The sequence below is a fragment of the Pituophis catenifer genome, unplaced genomic scaffold, assembly GCF_029215685.1.
Source record: "Pituophis catenifer annectens isolate HBS135680 unplaced genomic scaffold, rPitCat1.0.hap2 SCAF_1, whole genome shotgun sequence".
Classification (NCBI taxonomy): Eukaryota; Metazoa; Chordata; class Lepidosauria; order Squamata; family Colubridae; genus Pituophis; species Pituophis catenifer.
In genome coordinates, this window is record NW_027256881.1 from 246,669,516 (window position 1) to 246,686,788 (window position 17,273).

The 17,273-nt window shown below is 39.3% G+C and overlaps 1 protein-coding gene across 1 annotated transcript in view; it reads right to left on the bottom strand.

The window, feature by feature from the left end:
• Positions 1–9,175: 9,175 nt before the first annotated feature.
• Positions 9,176–17,273, bottom strand: part of IFITM10 (interferon induced transmembrane protein 10) — a 30,535-nt gene continuing 22,437 nt past the window's right edge. The window contains exon 5 of the mRNA XM_070935056.1: positions 9,176–10,193. Coding sequence (XP_070791157.1) covers positions 10,044–10,193 — 150 coding nt within the window. The 3' untranslated portion in view covers positions 9,176–10,043. The remainder of the gene's footprint in view (positions 10,194–17,273) is intronic.

Consider the following 17,273-nt stretch of genomic DNA (forward strand, 5'->3'; position numbering starts at 1 on the left):
ATGGCTAATAACACCTCTTTTTTTTTTTTTTTTTTGAGTTTCAAGATTATATTCCACTGCTGGAATGGCCTGGGAATAGCCCAGATCTTAACCCAATTGAAAAATCTATGGAGCCGACTAAAGAAACTTGTTAGTCAGAAGCGACCCAGCAATAAAACCCAGTTAATAGAAGCAATCATTCAATCTTGGTTTCACATTATAACAGCTGCAGAACTAAAAGACTTGATTCACTCCATGGGAAGACATTGTAAGGCCAGAATTCATGCTAAAGGTTAACTAAGTATTAACTGACGTGCTAATTTTTGTATATCTCATTTTTTCTATGGTAATAATTTTTGAATATCCCATTTTTTCTACGTGTTTCACTTTTCTTCTTTATACTGTAAGTGCTATTCTAATAGCAAATCCTTCATAAAAGTTATTGCATTACATTCTTGATTAAATTATATTTCCATTGATATATAATTTTATGGTACTACTCAAAAAAAAAAAAGTGGTGTTATTAGCTAGTTTTAGAAAATACACTTTTCCCAAAAGATTTCCACAATTCTGGCCACTACTGTAATATATGTTGAAGTTGTTGTTAATTGAGGATGTCCAATAGATTGCCCACATAAAAATGTTACATAGCAGACCACTAGTTGACTAACATAAACTACTTAGATCTTCTGATTGTTAAAACCCTGTTCCATGCACAGCACAGCTTCTTGCTGAAGATCATGGGTGTCAAACTCGCGGCCCATGGGCCAGATGTATCACGCACTGGCCACGCCCACACCCAGTTTAACGAAGGGGGAAAAAGTTGCAATACATCACATGACGACAACATGACGCCACGAGTTTGACACCCCTGCTCTAGATTCTTGATTGCAGAGCAAGAAATCCTTGTTCTTGCAACATACTGTATATATTCAATGCATGTGCATAGTGCCTAGTTTATTCTTTTTCTTTTATTTATTTATTTTTTTTGTTGCTCTGCTTAATCTTAAAGAGTATAAAACAGTAAAGAATAAAGATGCAAAAGGCAAAGTGAAAAACAAAATATAAGTAAAACATTGTGAAGGAAATTTTTGGTGACACACTTTCCCCTTCACTTCTATTTTTTTTTTCTCCCACCACTAACCACTCCTTAAATATTTGTGCTATACTTTACAAAGCATTGGAGGTTTTTCCTTATATCTATTTAAGTCATTTCACCCATCTGTTGTTTTTAGTCTCTTGACTCTTTTCTTAGAAACCATATTCCAAATGCCTCAATCTGCCTTGCTGCAAGGAGCCATTGCTGCTTAAATTTGGTTAAACTTCTGTTATAACTATAGATGGTCAGTTTTGCTATTGCTTCCTATTCAGCAATTTTAATCCCCTAATCTTCTATCAACAGCAGAATTTCTTTTTCAGTATTGTGTTAGGTTTGTTCCTGCTGCTGTCAACATATATCTTCAAAAGTTTGATACTTTTCATTTGAGCTTTCTGGAATTATTCCCAAAGTATTTGTGGTTTCAATTCAAATTCAGCTTCAGTTTACAGGCTATTTTGAACACGGCTGCTAAAACTGCTTGCAGACTGTTACTGCTACCGGAGGATCTTCAGGGATGATTCTGAGACTCTCCCTAACTCAGGAAAAATAAACGAAAGGAAGCCTATTCCTTCTGTTGCTGAGTTGAAAAAACGAGAATCCAAAGAGTTCTGGCCATGCCTTCACCAGACTTATGCTGGCTTCAAGTAATCACTCTGTTCATTTCTAGGTACTCATAAATCCACTGTTTGATTATCTTTTCCAGTTTTTCCCAGGTATTGATATCAAACTGAATGGCATCAATTGTTCACTCACCTGTGTCTGCATTAGAGTGAATTCTAGTATATCATGATTGCTCTCCCACAAAGTTCCTATAACTTCCACTCCCTCTATCATTTTATCCCTATTAGTTAGAATTTAATCCAGTAGAACATAGAATAATAGAGTTGGAAGGGACCTTGGAGATCTTCTAATCCAACCCCCTGCTTGAACAGGAGACCCTATACCAGTGGTGAAATCCAAATTTTTTTTACTACCGGTTCTGTGGGCGTAGCTTGGTGGGCGTGGCTTGGTGTGGCAGTGGAAGGATACTGCAAAATCTCCATTCCCACCCCACTCCAGGGGAAGGATATTGCAAAATCTCCATTCCCACCCCACTCTGGGGTCAGCAGAGGTGGTATTTACCGGTTCTCCGAACTGCTCAAAATTTCCGCTACCGGTTCTCCAGAACTGTCAGAATCTGCTGGATTTCACCCCTGCCCTATACCATTTCAGATAAATGGTTGTCCAGTCTCTTTTTGAAAGCCTCCAGTGATGGAGCACCCACAACTTCTGAAGGCAAGCCGTATTACTGGTTAATTGTTCTCACTGTCAGGAAATTTCCTTGGTTAGTTTTCATCCATTGTTTCTCTTCTTGCCTTTTGGTGCTTTGGAAAACAGTTTGACCCTCCTCGTCTTTGTAGGAGCCCTTCAAATATTGGAACACTGTTATCATGTCACCCCTAGTCCTTCTTGTCATTAGACTAGACATACCCAGTTCCTGTAACCCTTCTTCATATGTTTTAGCCTCCAGTCCCCTAATCATCTTTGTTGCTCTTCTCTGCAGACTTTCCAGAGTCTCAACATTTTTTTAATATTGTGGTATAGCTGACCCTTTAGTTCCTGCCTCCATTTTTTGGATGATAAACTTGTCAGTTAAGCACCTCAGAAACCTGTTCAATCTCCTACTCGTTGCAGTTTGTTCATCAGTTGGTGTTAAGATAATTAAAGTCCCCCATTACTATATTATTAAGAAAACAGGCAGAGCATGGTTCCCTTGATGCCAGCACTCCAATCCTACCTGGGACATTAAAGGAGTATTTCCCTTCCTGCCTCTCTTCATTTTTGTGCTGTTGCGTGGAAGAGCCCTTAGAAAGAGCCGAAGATTGTTACACCTGTTGGAAACTGGCAACATTTCCTTCTCTTGGTGCAACACAAAAACTGCAGGATTCCAATAACTGCCTTATTATACAAGCTTTTCATCCGGCTTAACAAGTTTCCCCTGTTCATCTTTTGCTCAGCATGACAGGGAAGAAGATGAATCTTCTTTGCACAGAGAATGTTGCAGAGCAAAGGCTGCTTTCTTAAACATACTTGGGCAGTAAAAAAGTTAGGTTCTTTTTCACTTGTCCCTGAAGAAGTGGGAATTCTTAGTCAATCATTTTCCCCCACCAAATCTAGAACAGCTTCAGCTTTTTTCTATAAGATTAGATAGTCTGAGGGGGCCCTCTGTCTGCCACATCAATAATGCTGCTTAAATAACACTTTCTTCCTGTAGTGGAAGTCCCCGTATGTGCAGTTCAACTCATAAATAATCTTGGCATACTAAAGGCTAAATGTTGAGTAAATTTATAATAATTTTGCAAGCATCAGTAGGATTGAGAATTTTATAGAACAGAAATAAAATTATATTAAAATTAAATTTATCTTGGATCCCATAGGTAGACACATTAAAAATTATTTGGGAGATTATATATTAGGGAATACCAGAAAATTCTGAAAGGCCAATTAAAAATATCATCACAGTCAACGAGAGGCATGGACCCAGAAAGGAGCCTCAGGCTGTTGGTCTAATACAGGGGTGTCAAACTGGTGGCCTGTGGGCCGGATGTGTCACACACACAGGCCACGCCCACCCCAGCTCCGCGAAGGGGAAAATATGTCATGATATGTCACGTGACAGCAACGTGACGTGGCAAATTTGACCCCCGTGGTCTAATATATTCTAGGTATACTATGAAGGTTCTCCAAGTTAGGAGTCCCCAACCCTCAGGCTGCAGCCCACTACCAGGCCGCAGCCTGTTCAGAACCAGGCCACAGAAGCAGTGGATGAATGGGCATGCAGTTCCACTTGCGCTTGCATATACTTCCACTTGTGCAAGCAGAGGGCGCATGTGCCCGCTGCTTGTGGTAATGGAGCTGCGTATAGTCGCCCACCACCCACACAAAACCATCCTCTCCCTCTCCCCACCCCCTCAGTCTACAAAGCCGGAAAGTTTGGAGTCCGCTGCTGCAAAGTGATGGGTAAAGGCCTATGTTGAGCTCAGAGTTTTATGCAAAACGTGGTCCTCCCTAAATCTTTTTCTCATTATTTTACAAGGCAGGCTTCATTTCTCCCATTGCCTTTCTAGGCAGGACGAAAGCTGACTCCTCTTGAAAAAAAAAAAGAAAAAGAAAGCTACTGTTTCAAGGTGACCCTAGCAACTGAAATAGTCATTTCCTAAGGATCTTTCCTCTCACTGCTGTGTTCTTCTGGAGCTATTTTAGCCCTTATCACAACAGGGAGCCATTTTGTGTGCAGAATAAACACTGCTAGGAAATTATCTTCCTACTTGCCTCTTGCATTTGATTCAAAGCTCAGTCCCAAATCTATTTTTCCTCCCAGAGTTCAGATGAGAGACGATTTGAATAGTATTCCCCCATACCTTGCATGACAATTCTTTAAATTATTTGTTGTTGATGACAATGAAGTAGTAGTAAAAACATAATCCTTATTAATAATAAAAAAAAGGCTACCAGACCTAGCCTATAAGCATCCAGATGGCCACTAGATAGCAGCAAAGAACTATAGAAAAGACTTTGGTGTCATTCAACGGTCATCCAGATTTTGCAATCCATCTCAAGGTGATGTTTAATTAGGTGTTCAGAATTATATATTCCCTCATGCAGTGTAAATTGGCTCTTTTGATCCCAGTAGCCCTGTGAAAGTATTGATCCTCGTATAACAAAATAATTACTCAGTTATAGAGGGAAAAAAAACAAATCCAAAAGATGGCATCCTGTTAGATGCCTGCCAATCCTTCATCTTGGATTTCCTGATCCTGGCAGAGAGATCTCAAGGTGACACCAAAGCCTGAAACAAGACAGCATTCCGATAAAGCAGTGTTTCTCAACTTTAGCAACTTTAAGGTATGTGGATTCCAACTCCCAGAATTTCCCAACTAGCATCCTGGTTGGAGAATTCTGGCAGTTGATGTTTATGTATCTTAAAAGTCGCCAAAGTTGAGAAATACTGCTAGATGTCAGGATGAATGCTGCTTTGAATTTGAAGCCTGGCTGAAATAAAATAAAATTATCCCTGAAATGATTTATAATATGAAATAAGGTTAGAGTATAGGTTAGATACTCTTCCATTGTACGAGCTCTCTTCTATCTTCTAACATCCCATTCTCACAACATTGCTTGAAGAGAAAACACAAGGTTAGTCTGTTTCCATTTCTCTGAACTTCAAGCTAGCCATGATGCAGGGCATTGTAAGAGGACCATTCTTTTTAACCTTTTCTAAAGCTGCGGTTATATGAACTTGTTCTTTGGCTTTGGGGCCCACTAATACCCGTTCTGTGCAACCATTTACTCACTTCCATATTGCTAACTACTTGCTGCTTCTTTTCTCGCTTTTGTTTTCTTTTTTCACCGCAATTAGGATCTGTGCAAAATAATTGTTTTCAGATATATTTCAGAAGATGAAAGCAGTTTTCCACCCTTCTCATCATTTAAGCTATATGCGATTCTGTTTCAATAACGCTAATCTTTATTATTGACTTGAATAGCCTTATTATTGGCTAATATATTGTCTGGCTTCACAATGAACACATGAAACTTTTTTTTTTGTTGAACCATTTGTGATTAATGCAGTTCATACCAAGTCGATGTGTGATGGCATTGTAAATGATAAGCAAACAAATGTATGTAAAATTAGCCACTGGCTGCAATTTTATATAGCTACACACACACATTATTTCTTTCTCACACATACATGCACATATATTACAAAGTCAACTCTTACTAACAGCTTCAAATATGCTTATTTCTAATAGCTGTTGATATAAATAGATTGGGCTAGGTCAGGGGTGAAATGCTCTCAGATCGGACTGGATCGCCCGATCCGGGAGCGATCTTGGCCGATGGTTCGGTGATCCAGTAGCGACGGCAGAGCATAGCTCCGCCCACCCGGCTAGGTGTCATTACTTCCTGGTTGTAACCAGGAAGTAATGTGTTTTTTATCTTCTGTGCATGCACAGGTTTTGCGCATGTGCAAAAAGTTTGTGCATGCCTGTGACGCACGTGCACATGCTTCCGAACCGGTAATGAAGGTAAGTAGATTTTACCCCTGGGCTAGGTATGTGTTATTTTCAATGTTTTCATAATATATTGTTGTTTTGTAAATTAATCTTATAGATTATTTTCAAAAGTTAACCATTGAAATTTGTTATGAAGCACTTCCTGCACCTAAAATTACTTTGCTTCTTCTTTATCTCCCAAAACTGGAAACACAATCTTAACCCCCCCCCCACACACACACACTCTCTCCACTTCTAATCTAAAATGGGTAAGGCTGGATTGCAAGCATCTCTGAGAAAAATGTGTTTACTCATTCTCATCCCCTTATTTTCATGTCCAGCTTGTAAATATATGTAGATGAACCATTTCTCTCAAAAATGCTGTTATATATCTCCCAAAAAAGAGGGGGCATTTTGGATCAATACTCTGTGTGCCTCATGTTATAATGGACTTGCGTGGACCTGTGTTTATGTGTATATTATAGGTCTCTCAGCAGATGGCATAATTTGGTTGAACATGGAAGCTAAGCAAGGTTAGGCATTATTAGTATCTGGATGCAAGATCAGTAGAAAGTCCTAGAGCTATAGTTTTCAACTTTCCTAGAGTGGAAAGTTGAAAAACATCCCAAAATTTTACAGTGGCAAACTTCTTCAGTACTTTCCCAAGAAAACTGCTTGGTTATGTAGCCCGTGAAAGCCATCAAGAATTGAGCTCATCTTGAGTGCTTTTTCTGTCAAAAGACCAAAAACCAATTTATATAACATACAGTACTTCAGCCATGGCATTTCCATATCATCACCATTTCTGCCTCCCTTCCCCCTGGGCAGTCTTTGACACTAACAATCATCTTCATGGGTACCACTAACCTTGCAACGCTGACCATTGTTATTGCTCCCTCTAGTGACCATAAGAGTGAATTCAATCAAGATCTCCTTTCCTCAACCACCATTTCGGCTCATTAAGTCCCTCTTTCTTTGGCGCTATCTTTCTGCTGACATTAAAAGTCCAGTGAGACATGGCAATCAAACCTCTGCAGGGAGGAAGGAGAGGCTGGCTTGAACCCAACAGGCAACAATTTCCAGAGATGGGGAAATAGATCCCTTTAAGGCCTGCTTAGCACTTTCAATTTTGAAAAAAAGGCTTCAGCACGATTCCAGATGTGCAGTAGCCACTTTATATATATGATTAATTGTCAAACTGCTGGCAGTGGTGCCAATGCAGAACTCTCTTTGGAAAAGTGCAGTGAGAGTGAAGGTCCCTGTGTTCAGCTACTATCCTTACAGCTTTTTATTGATAGTTCTGGCAGCATCCAATCATTCACAATGGGTCAGAAGTTTCATTTGAGGGGAATGCTTATTTCTTTAGCCTATGCTTATTTTTTTTAAAAAAATAAACACTTGTCAATAAAGGAGAATATTTGTAGCTCAGGGTTGAAATGAGGGATCCTTGGTGCTCTCTGAGCTTGGTTGTTTTCTTGAAGACTAGCACTGATGATGTTACCTGGTTTGGGAGAAGTCTACAAGAAAGCAACCAAACTCAGAGAGCACCAAGAATCCCTCTATAGACACTTAATTCTGGTCCCAGGAAAACTACTGGCAGGATTTCACAGCTCTTCTTCACTGTCAGGCAGTGGGCATGACTTGGTGCTGCACCCACTCAGTGCTTTGAAGGCAGGTTCTGTGGTTCAGGGTCTTTTCAGCTGCTCTCTATGTTCTTCCTGCTCTAAACAGGGCTTTGGATCTGCCCCAGGCAGAGATAAGTCAACTCCAGATGTTGCTGAACTGCAGTTCCTCAATATTAGCCAAGCTTCCTGGGGAATTCTGGGAGTTGTAGTTCAGCAATACTTGACAGGGCATCAGTTACTTACCCCTTAACTATTAGAAATAGTTACCACCTAAAGCAAATGGAGATGCGTTTGAATGGGTAGGTACTGTAGGTGAGTTATAACAAGCCCTTTCCTGCTCAACTACTCACTGTGTTGTTTGCACGGTACTGTATGTTTATCACACTTAAGCAAACCCATTCTCCATCGGTTTCCTTCCAAACAGATGGAAACTTGGACAGATGTTGAACATTCATACCATTTAAAATGTTGTTCCTTTATGACTCCATACTACATCATTCCAGTAGAGCATAAAACAGCTATGTTACGTAAGAGAAAGGTTCCCACGAGTGTTTGGATTAATGTACGGGACTGCAATATCTAGGCTGCAGAAATCTTTAGGATCATTGGATGCAGCAATAGAACATGATGATATCTAGCAGCAATATCCAGTAGCCCTATTAAAAGGAACATCTAATCCTATCTCTACAATTACAGTTTCACAATTTTAGATGTTGCCAAAGTAATAGTGTCATGCAACCACAAAAAAAGTGGCTTCTTTGGATAAGGTATACACTCAGGGCTATTTGCAGTGGAATAAAATAAAAAAAATAAAAACTTTGGACATGTAGGAATCCCAGGTAAGTATTTAATCTATTTGATATGCCATACCATCAACCATTTAATTGATGGAACCTTTCTGAAGATAATATGCTGAATCATTTAGGTTTTTAAAGATATTTTTAATCCTACTTTTATCATTTTTATAAATAACTCAAGGTGGCAAACATGTTTCCTCACAACAATCCTGTGAGGTGGGTTGGACTGAGAAAAAGTGACTCATGCTGGCTTTGAAGCCTAAGGCAGGACTAGAACTCACTTCCAGCCGAGTGCCTTAATCACTTGACCAAATTGGCTCTTTTTTGTTATCAAACAAAGCACTACACTCATCCAATCCTGGAATGAAAAAGAATAAACAATATAGTTTTCTAAGGTGTGGAATTGCATTGCTACATTATGCAACTTTAAAGGGGGAACGGAAACCACTTCCCCTTTTAATATTAGTGTGATATTAACATAATATTCAGATAGTATAAAAGCAATGAGTGTGTGGTAAATAAAATCCAACAACTTCAAAAGGGTTTCAGACGTATACTATAGCTTTCTCCTATTAGAGAGCAAAAGATGAGGCAGAAACATGAAATTTGTAGTAATTCATTATTTGATGGTTAGAGGCTTTTTTTTTCTTTATTGAAAGTTGGCATCAATACAAGAACTATGTAAATTTTTAGGGTCTCCATGAGGTTCCAAAGAAAACTTTTTTTCCTTCTGTTATTTACTTTGGAAAACTCCAGAACTGATCAGGAGAAGTTGAGAATAAATTCTGAGGAATCCAAATTTCCTGATGGTTGTTCTTTTGCTTTTGTTCATTTGTTGGCAATCTATTTTGGGCTTCAGTCAAATGTAAAAACCAATAAAACATACATAGCAAAGGATGTGTGTTGGGGGATACAGAACAGGGAGGCAGTAGGCAAAGACAAAGCAGCAGTCTGGATGCAATGGATTAAGTTCCACAAAGTCATGCCTGTTCCTTAGCTCGTTCTGTCCTCTGCAATGGAATGGAAGTTGTATACAGACTTGGTTGTAGAGCCCAAAAATTCTTCTGGATTCCTCAACAGAATTATCCACCCCTAATTTTCAATTTCAATTTGTACTCAGCCTGGTTCTGCAACATTTACTTGAAGCTCTGATATTTTCTCCCCTTGGACCAGGAAAAAAAAAAAAAAACACCATTCCACCATCAAATCCTACTTCTTTTTCAAGAAAATAAATATTTTGTGTACAAAATGTAAAACTAAAAGTTTCTGCTAGTTAAGTTTGCATTCCAGCCAGGCTGGGTGCAGACCGGGGGGGGGGTGAGGTGGGGGGTGGAGAGGAGGCAGAGGGTGAGTATATGTTGAAGCTTGCAGCATACTTTTAGTATTGAGGAGAGGGGGCATCTGCCATTAAGAGGGGGCTATTGTTGTTTGTGTCCCTTAGGTGAGAAACTCCATGGCAGCTACTTCTGGCACGGAGGACTTTGAGCAGCAATGGCTGAGCCATGCTCTAGTAGTCAGTGAGTGGGTATCGTAGGAAGATAAAGACAAGGATGATGCAAAAGGTGGCAAGTGCCGAGCTGGTAATGTTAAAAAGGCGGGCAGTCTTGGCATCTTCCACAGCACCATTCAAATCGTTGAGGAGTTTTTTATCTCGCACCTGGAAAGAACAAGAACAAAGAAACAAATTTGGGGACACAGGTTAAAAAAAAGGAAGCTAAGAAATAAGGATGAGTTTAAAACTCCAAAACAAGGCCAGTTGTCCAGGACCATTTCTATTTTTGCAATTTTAAGCAAAGTTCTGACTTGAACCTGGCGAACCGAAAGACCTTGAAATTTGCTGTTAGCGTCTCACGTTCAGCAATAATATTTCCTCTGGCTGGAAACCCTAGCTACGTCTTTCAGTTTCAAGCAGTGAGGGCAGGATTGCTGTATTTGTTTTCTGTAAAGGAAAATGTCCCTCTCAGTGAGAAGGTGGAAGGGGATGAATTGGGAACAGTGGGAGCAACGACAGAGGTGAATGGTACTAATTAAGCTTTGCTTAGAAGAAACAAACGGTAAGGGTACTACAATTCTCAGCAATCCAGGGGTTTCAAAATCTACTGTTTCGGATGTAGATCATGGGGTGAAAATGAGATGTGTGGGTGAATGTGCCAGTAAGACCTTGACATGGACTGAGGTGTCATGTGGGAGAAGAAACCCACTGTACACAGTGAAAAGTTGTTTTATTTTCATGAGATCTGCACAGTGGTGAAATCCAATTTTTTTTACTACGGTTCTGTGGGCATGGCTTGGTGGACATGGTGTGGCATGGCTTGGTGGGCATGGTATGGCTTGATGGGTGTGGCAGGGGAATACTGCAAAATCTCCATTCCCACCCCACTCCAGGGGAAGGGTATTGCAAAATCCCCATTCCCACCCCACTCTGGGCCAGCCAGAGGTGGTATTTGCTGGTTCTCTGAACTACTCAAAATTTCCTCTACCTGTTCTCCAGAACCTGTCATAACCTGCTGGATTTCACCCCTGGATCTGCCACTTCATGGTCTTGAAATGTCTCCTCTCAAACCTGAAATCTGCATATATTTGTGTGCGTGCATATTCTGTTCCTACTAGTTAGGCAACTGCAGTCCTTTTCAAAGAGAAGGTAAAACGTGTCACAAGTTTTCCTTGCAATAAGAAGCTATTGATGGGACTAACAGGCTATTTAAGAGAATTGAGCTAACAGGATCTTCTGCGGAATATCTACAGTTTAATAGGGATAGAGAAAGTTAGAATTGTTTCTTAGGATGGATTTATATATTATCCTGCATATCACAATTATGTTAAAGCAACATATTTTGGAGTGATTCTACTGAAATCTATACATACATACATACATACATACATACATACATACATACATACATGGCTTACAATGCGTTAAGCAATAGCCTTCATACTTTTGTATATTTATACAAAGTCAGTTTATTGCCCCCATAATCTGGGTTCTCATTTTACCTACCTTAGAAAGGATGGAAGGCTGAGTCAACCTTGAGCCTGGTGAGATTTGAACTTGCAGTAATTGCAGGCAGCAGATGTAAGTGGATATTAATTAGTCTGCTGAGCCACCAGAGCTCCTTATTTTAGAATAAGAGCTTGAAAATGAATAGAGTGAGAATCCAAAGTTGCATCATTGAGAATTGTTCCAGGTGCCCATACTCTATGGGCATGTGGATTTAAATTAAGGCGGGTGTGATTTCAAGTATGCCTAAGAATTCTGTGCATTATACAATTCTGCTGTAGTGCTTGGTCGAAGTTTTCATTAGCTACAATCCACTTCATCAGCCATAAAAAGCATTTGTCATGATTGGCAGATATATATGTGTACAGGTGTAAGTAGGGAACAGTAATAAATGAGGTCAAGTGGCAATACAGTAGCAAAGGTACAGTTTGGGACAACACATTTAAATCAATGCAGAAGAAACATAGTGATCATTTATGACAGCAGGAATAAACCATTCTAGCTTTATTACATTAATCAAAATTTGTGATGGAGATTAAAGTAATTATTGTTGTACTTCATGGTCAGATTTATATAACCGGACCTTTTAAAAAAATATTTTAATTCAGTAGCGTCCTATTGGAATTTCAAGTAACTAGTGATTTGGAGACCAATTTTTGTCATAATGTCCTTGTTTATCTTGAATTCTCACAAGGTTCTATGGCTGCAACAAATTAATATGGTAATCTGATTTTTTTTAATTTATTTTTTTGCTCAATGTGAATCCAATGAAGAACTAACCTGGCTCTTAGCATGACTGGCCAGTTGCCATAAATCAATTCACAGGGTCAAGAGGGAAAGTAGTATATTCTGGAAAGGCCAGAAAGAAGCTAATTGATCCCAAGGGTTTTCTCTTACTCCAAATACCCCAATGACCCTTGCCCCACAATATAAATGACTGAGCCATTCCCTTTCCTATTCAGTGGATGCAAAAATGCCAGCAGCATATTGCTGGGAATGGCAGGGTTTGTGTTGCAACCATCATCCACGCCACACAATTTTAGACAATATAATTAGCTATCTGCTCCAGTCCATTAAAGATACAGTAATAGATTCCAGCTGCAAAAAAAAAAAAAAAAAGCAAAATGTTGCAGCAAAGTATATTACTCTATAGTGCCTGTCAGCAAATAAATAATCAATACAAAATGTGATCTGGGAAATTAGCTTCAGTGGAGAGTCAGCCTGAAGTTTGCAGCATAAAAGAATGTTTGCACCTCCCTCACTTTGCTGAGGCAAAATCTCTGAGAGATGGCAATAGTATTTTATCTATTCCCAAAGAATGCAGAATGGAGGACATTAAAGCAAGTCCTGAAGAAAGCTCATCAATATTCATGTAATTGAAAATGGATAAGTTGCAGGGAGGCTCTCTGGAACTCCCTGAGAGGGTGATACATTCCTGAAGGTTGAATTAAATCATTTTGTCACTCTGTATCTTGAATCTGCTGCTCGATTATTATTTCTTTGGCTTTATCTAACTCTAACAATAACAAATATTCTGGAGAGGGACATATGATCGCAATTGATTCATAAGACTCCTCCACCCGTGTGACCTAAGATTGTCAGATATTAGAAAGGAAAGCAGTCTGGCTGGAGCCAGATGAATCTTTAGCAATGTTAATAAAACAGCTTCCCAGATTTTAGCTCTGATTCTAAACCACTTGACCTCTAATCTCAGGCCCATATTTAGAACACATGTAGGAGTCAAAAAGCAGGGTTTCTGATACCGTAACAGGGTTTTGGATGGAGGTCCAAAATTAGAATATAAGCCCAATTGCACTCTGTATAAGAATCTGTTATAAATAATTAAACGGGGGCTGTGATGAAGTACAAGCAAGCCTCTACTTATGACCATAATGGAGCCCATAATTTATGTTGCTAAATGAGACATTGGTTGTGAATTTTGTCCCATTTTACGACTTTCTTGCCAAAGTTGTTGAGAATCACTGCAGTTGTTAAATTAGTAAATAGCAATAGCACTTAGACTTATATACTGCTTCACAGTACTTTACAGCCCTCTCTAAGCAGTTTTATAGAGTCAGCATATTGCCCTCAACAATCTGGGTCCTCAGTTTACCAACCTTGGAAGGATGGAAGGCTGAGTCAACTTGGAGCCAGTGAGAATCGAACTGCAGGCAACTGGCAGTCAGCAGAAGTAGTCATTAATACTGCATTCTAATCACTGCACCACCACGGCTCAGTTAGTAAAATGGTTGTTAAGTGAATCTGGCTTCCCCATGGACTTTGCTTGTCAGAAGGCTGCAAAAATGACCCTGAGACACTGCAACTGTCATAAATATGAACCAGTTGCCAAGCGTCTGAATTTTTGCCGTTGTAACTTTGAACAGTCACTAAATGAACTGTTGTAAGTTGAGGACTACCTGTACCTTCTCTACGTATGATGAAATTTTGAAATGGCTGAAAGGCTCTTTTGGGCCACAGAGGAGGCATGATTGGCCTGGAAGCTTGGGAAACAAGATCTAAGCATTTAACTTACTCCATAAGATGGTTATTAAAACTTTGGAGAAATCCATTTTATTTGCAATTTAGGACAAAATTGCCAACATCTGATGAAGTAAACTCTAAAATATGGGAAAATATGTCATAGTAACTTGGTTTAGTCTAGAAAATGACTTGTACTTACTTCTTCTACCTTTATGCTATGTACATATTAACCTTCTACCATCACCTATTTTTTCTAGCTAAAAGCAAATGCTTAGCACACAATGCTGAGGATGGAATTACTATTACTGCTATAGAATACTGTACTAAATAATTACTATTTCTATGATCTGCGATTACTATCAATTACTATGATCTGCACGGGCAGATCAACTTTGATGATATCTGGGTCAGTGGGCAGAGCTTCCCGCCAGTTTTACTACCGGTTCTTGCGAACTGGTCCGAACCAGGGGCAACCCACCACTGCCTTTTGTACTATGGGGAAAACCCATCCAAAATGACTTAGATCTGTAGGTTAGACTGAGATGTTGAAAAAATACCCCAGAAAGAGGTATTGACAACTTATTCATTTTTGTGCCCCTCCCTGCAGGCCAAAAATGTCCAGGAATATTTCCCTTAAGTCACCAGGAATTTAGCTCAACTTTAAGAACATTCCATGAACTTCTTTTCAACAAAAACAAGAAGGTAGTTTCCTTTACCTTAGATTAGTGTGATACAATATATAAAGCTAAGGTGACCAGACGTCCCACTTTTGGCGGGACAGTCCCGCTTTTGAGCAATTTGTCCCGCGTCCCGCGGCGTTTCAAAAAAGTCCCGATTTTTCTTGAGCCCCAGCTGATGGCTAGAAGAAAAAAAAACTGTTTAAACTCTTGCCCGGGGCTTCAAAGGGCCGCCCTACAGGCAATCAGTGTAAAGCAGTTTTTTTTCCCCCTAGCTAAGCTTCAGAAACGAAACCGAAACCAGGGTCTTTGGTGCAGCGTGACAAAATGAGGCAGAGAGAGATTTATTTTTATTTTTATTTTTCCTCCCCAAAAAAGGTAGGTGAAAAACTGCAAACAATGGGAAATTTAGGAGGAGAGTTCAAGATTTTAAAACACAAAGGAAAAAAAGCTGTATTTAACTAGGGAATTGTAATAATTGAGATACTATTAATTGTATATTGTGTTGAAAGCAGAAATGGTTAAGTTGTGGTTCGGAGGAATATATGGGAGAAATTATTTGGTTTATTATTATTGGTAAATATAATTAATTGATTTGTAAGAAATTGGATTGCATGGAAATAATTGGAATATTCATGTTCATATTGATTAATATACAAAAAAGATAGTTTTATAACTAATTGATTTATATTAAAATGTTGAATTTGTATTAAACAACTGTATTACATAATTACATAATTAAACAATGTGAGGATGGATATAAAAATAGATGACAATGGGAAGGGGTATAATATAGAATAGAAGGGAAAAATTGAATTTGATTAAGATTAGAGATGAGGATGAAGGGTAATATTGGTTTTTTTAAAAATAGATGAGGAATAAATATGGCAAAAAGGAAATATAGAAATTGTAAATTTAATTGAAATGACTAAACGCTGTTTAAATTTGTGAACCAGCCAAATATTCTGTTCAAAGAAAATACATTGTATGTTTGTATGTGTGTTTCTAATTATTGCTATTTATTCATATTTGTTCTCTTTTATTCTTTAAAGTTTAACAATTCATTCTTTATCTTAATATCTTTATATTTGCTTGGGGTTGGCTTTCTTCCCTTTCATCTTTTTTATTGTACAGCAATCTTTCTCCTCAAACCTACCACCTCTCTCTTTTCTTTCCTTCTTACTTTCTCTTCCCCCCACCCTCTTTTTCTCCTCCCTACTTCCTCTTTCTTTCTCCTTCTCCTCCTCTCTTCCTCCCTCTCTTACCCTCACTCCTACTCTAATTTCCATTCCTTCATCCCTCTCTATTGCTGTAATCCTTTAATGCATATGGACTACTCAGAGGGCTGAAAAAGTTATTTTTGACTGGTCCTCACACTTTTGACCAGTCCTCGAACTTATGACTGTCCTCACATTTTACATTTTTGCCCTATCTTGTCATCATGGTGAAGAGAAGCAGTTGTGAAATGAGTGACATGGTTGTTAAGAATGCTGCATGGGCATAAATGTGAGGATGGTCATAAGTGAGGACCAGTCAAAAGTGCGAGGACCTGTCAGAAATGACTTTTTTCAGCTCTCTGGTTAGTCCTTTTGTGCATATGGACTACTCAGAGGGCTGAAAAAGTTATTTTTGACTGGTCCTCACACTTTTGACCAGTCCTCGAACTTACGACTGTCCTCACATTTTACATTTTTGCCCTATCTTGTCACCATGTTGAAGAGAAGCAGTTGTGAAATGAGTGACATGGTTGTTAAGAATGCTGCACGGGCATAAATGTGAGGATGGTCATAAGTGTGAGGACCAGTCAAAAGTGCGAGGACTTGTCAGAAATGACTTTTTTCAGCCCTCTAGTTAGTCCTTTTGTGCATATGGACTACTCAGAGGGCTGAAAAAGTTATTTTTGACTGGTCCTCACACTTTTGACCAGTCCTCGAACTTACGACTGTCCTCACATTTTACATTTTTGCCCTATCTTGTCACCTTGTTGAAGAGAAGCAGTTGTGAAATGAGTGACATGGTTGTTAAGAATGCTGCACGGGCATAAATGTGAGGATGGTCATAAGTGTGAGGACCAGTCAAAAGTGTGAGGACCTGTCAGAAATGACTTTTCAGCCCTCTGAGTAGTCCCTATACACATAGCCATGGCCACCCGGTCACATGACCAGGTAGCCACGCCCACCCAGTCACATGGCCTCCAAGCCACGCCCACACAATAAGCCACACCCACAATGGTGTCCTTCTTACCAATGTTAAAATCTGTTCACCTTACCCTATAGACATAGCCATGGCCACCCGGTCACATGACCAGCTAGCCACGCCCACCCAGTCACATGACCAGCTAGCCACGCCCACAAAATAAGCCACGCCCACAATGTCCCTCTTTACCAATGTTAAAATCTGGTCACCTTATGTAAAGCAGGCCGTTGTGTTAGCTTAACCATTTTTTATTGTAGTTAAAATCTTGCCTTAACATTAATGTGTGAATTAAACCTGCTTATTGGCACGCTCAGCACAGCTGTAACTAAATACCAATAGAGAAGAGTATCCAATCTTTTTTGGCTAGTGGGCACATCTGGAAATT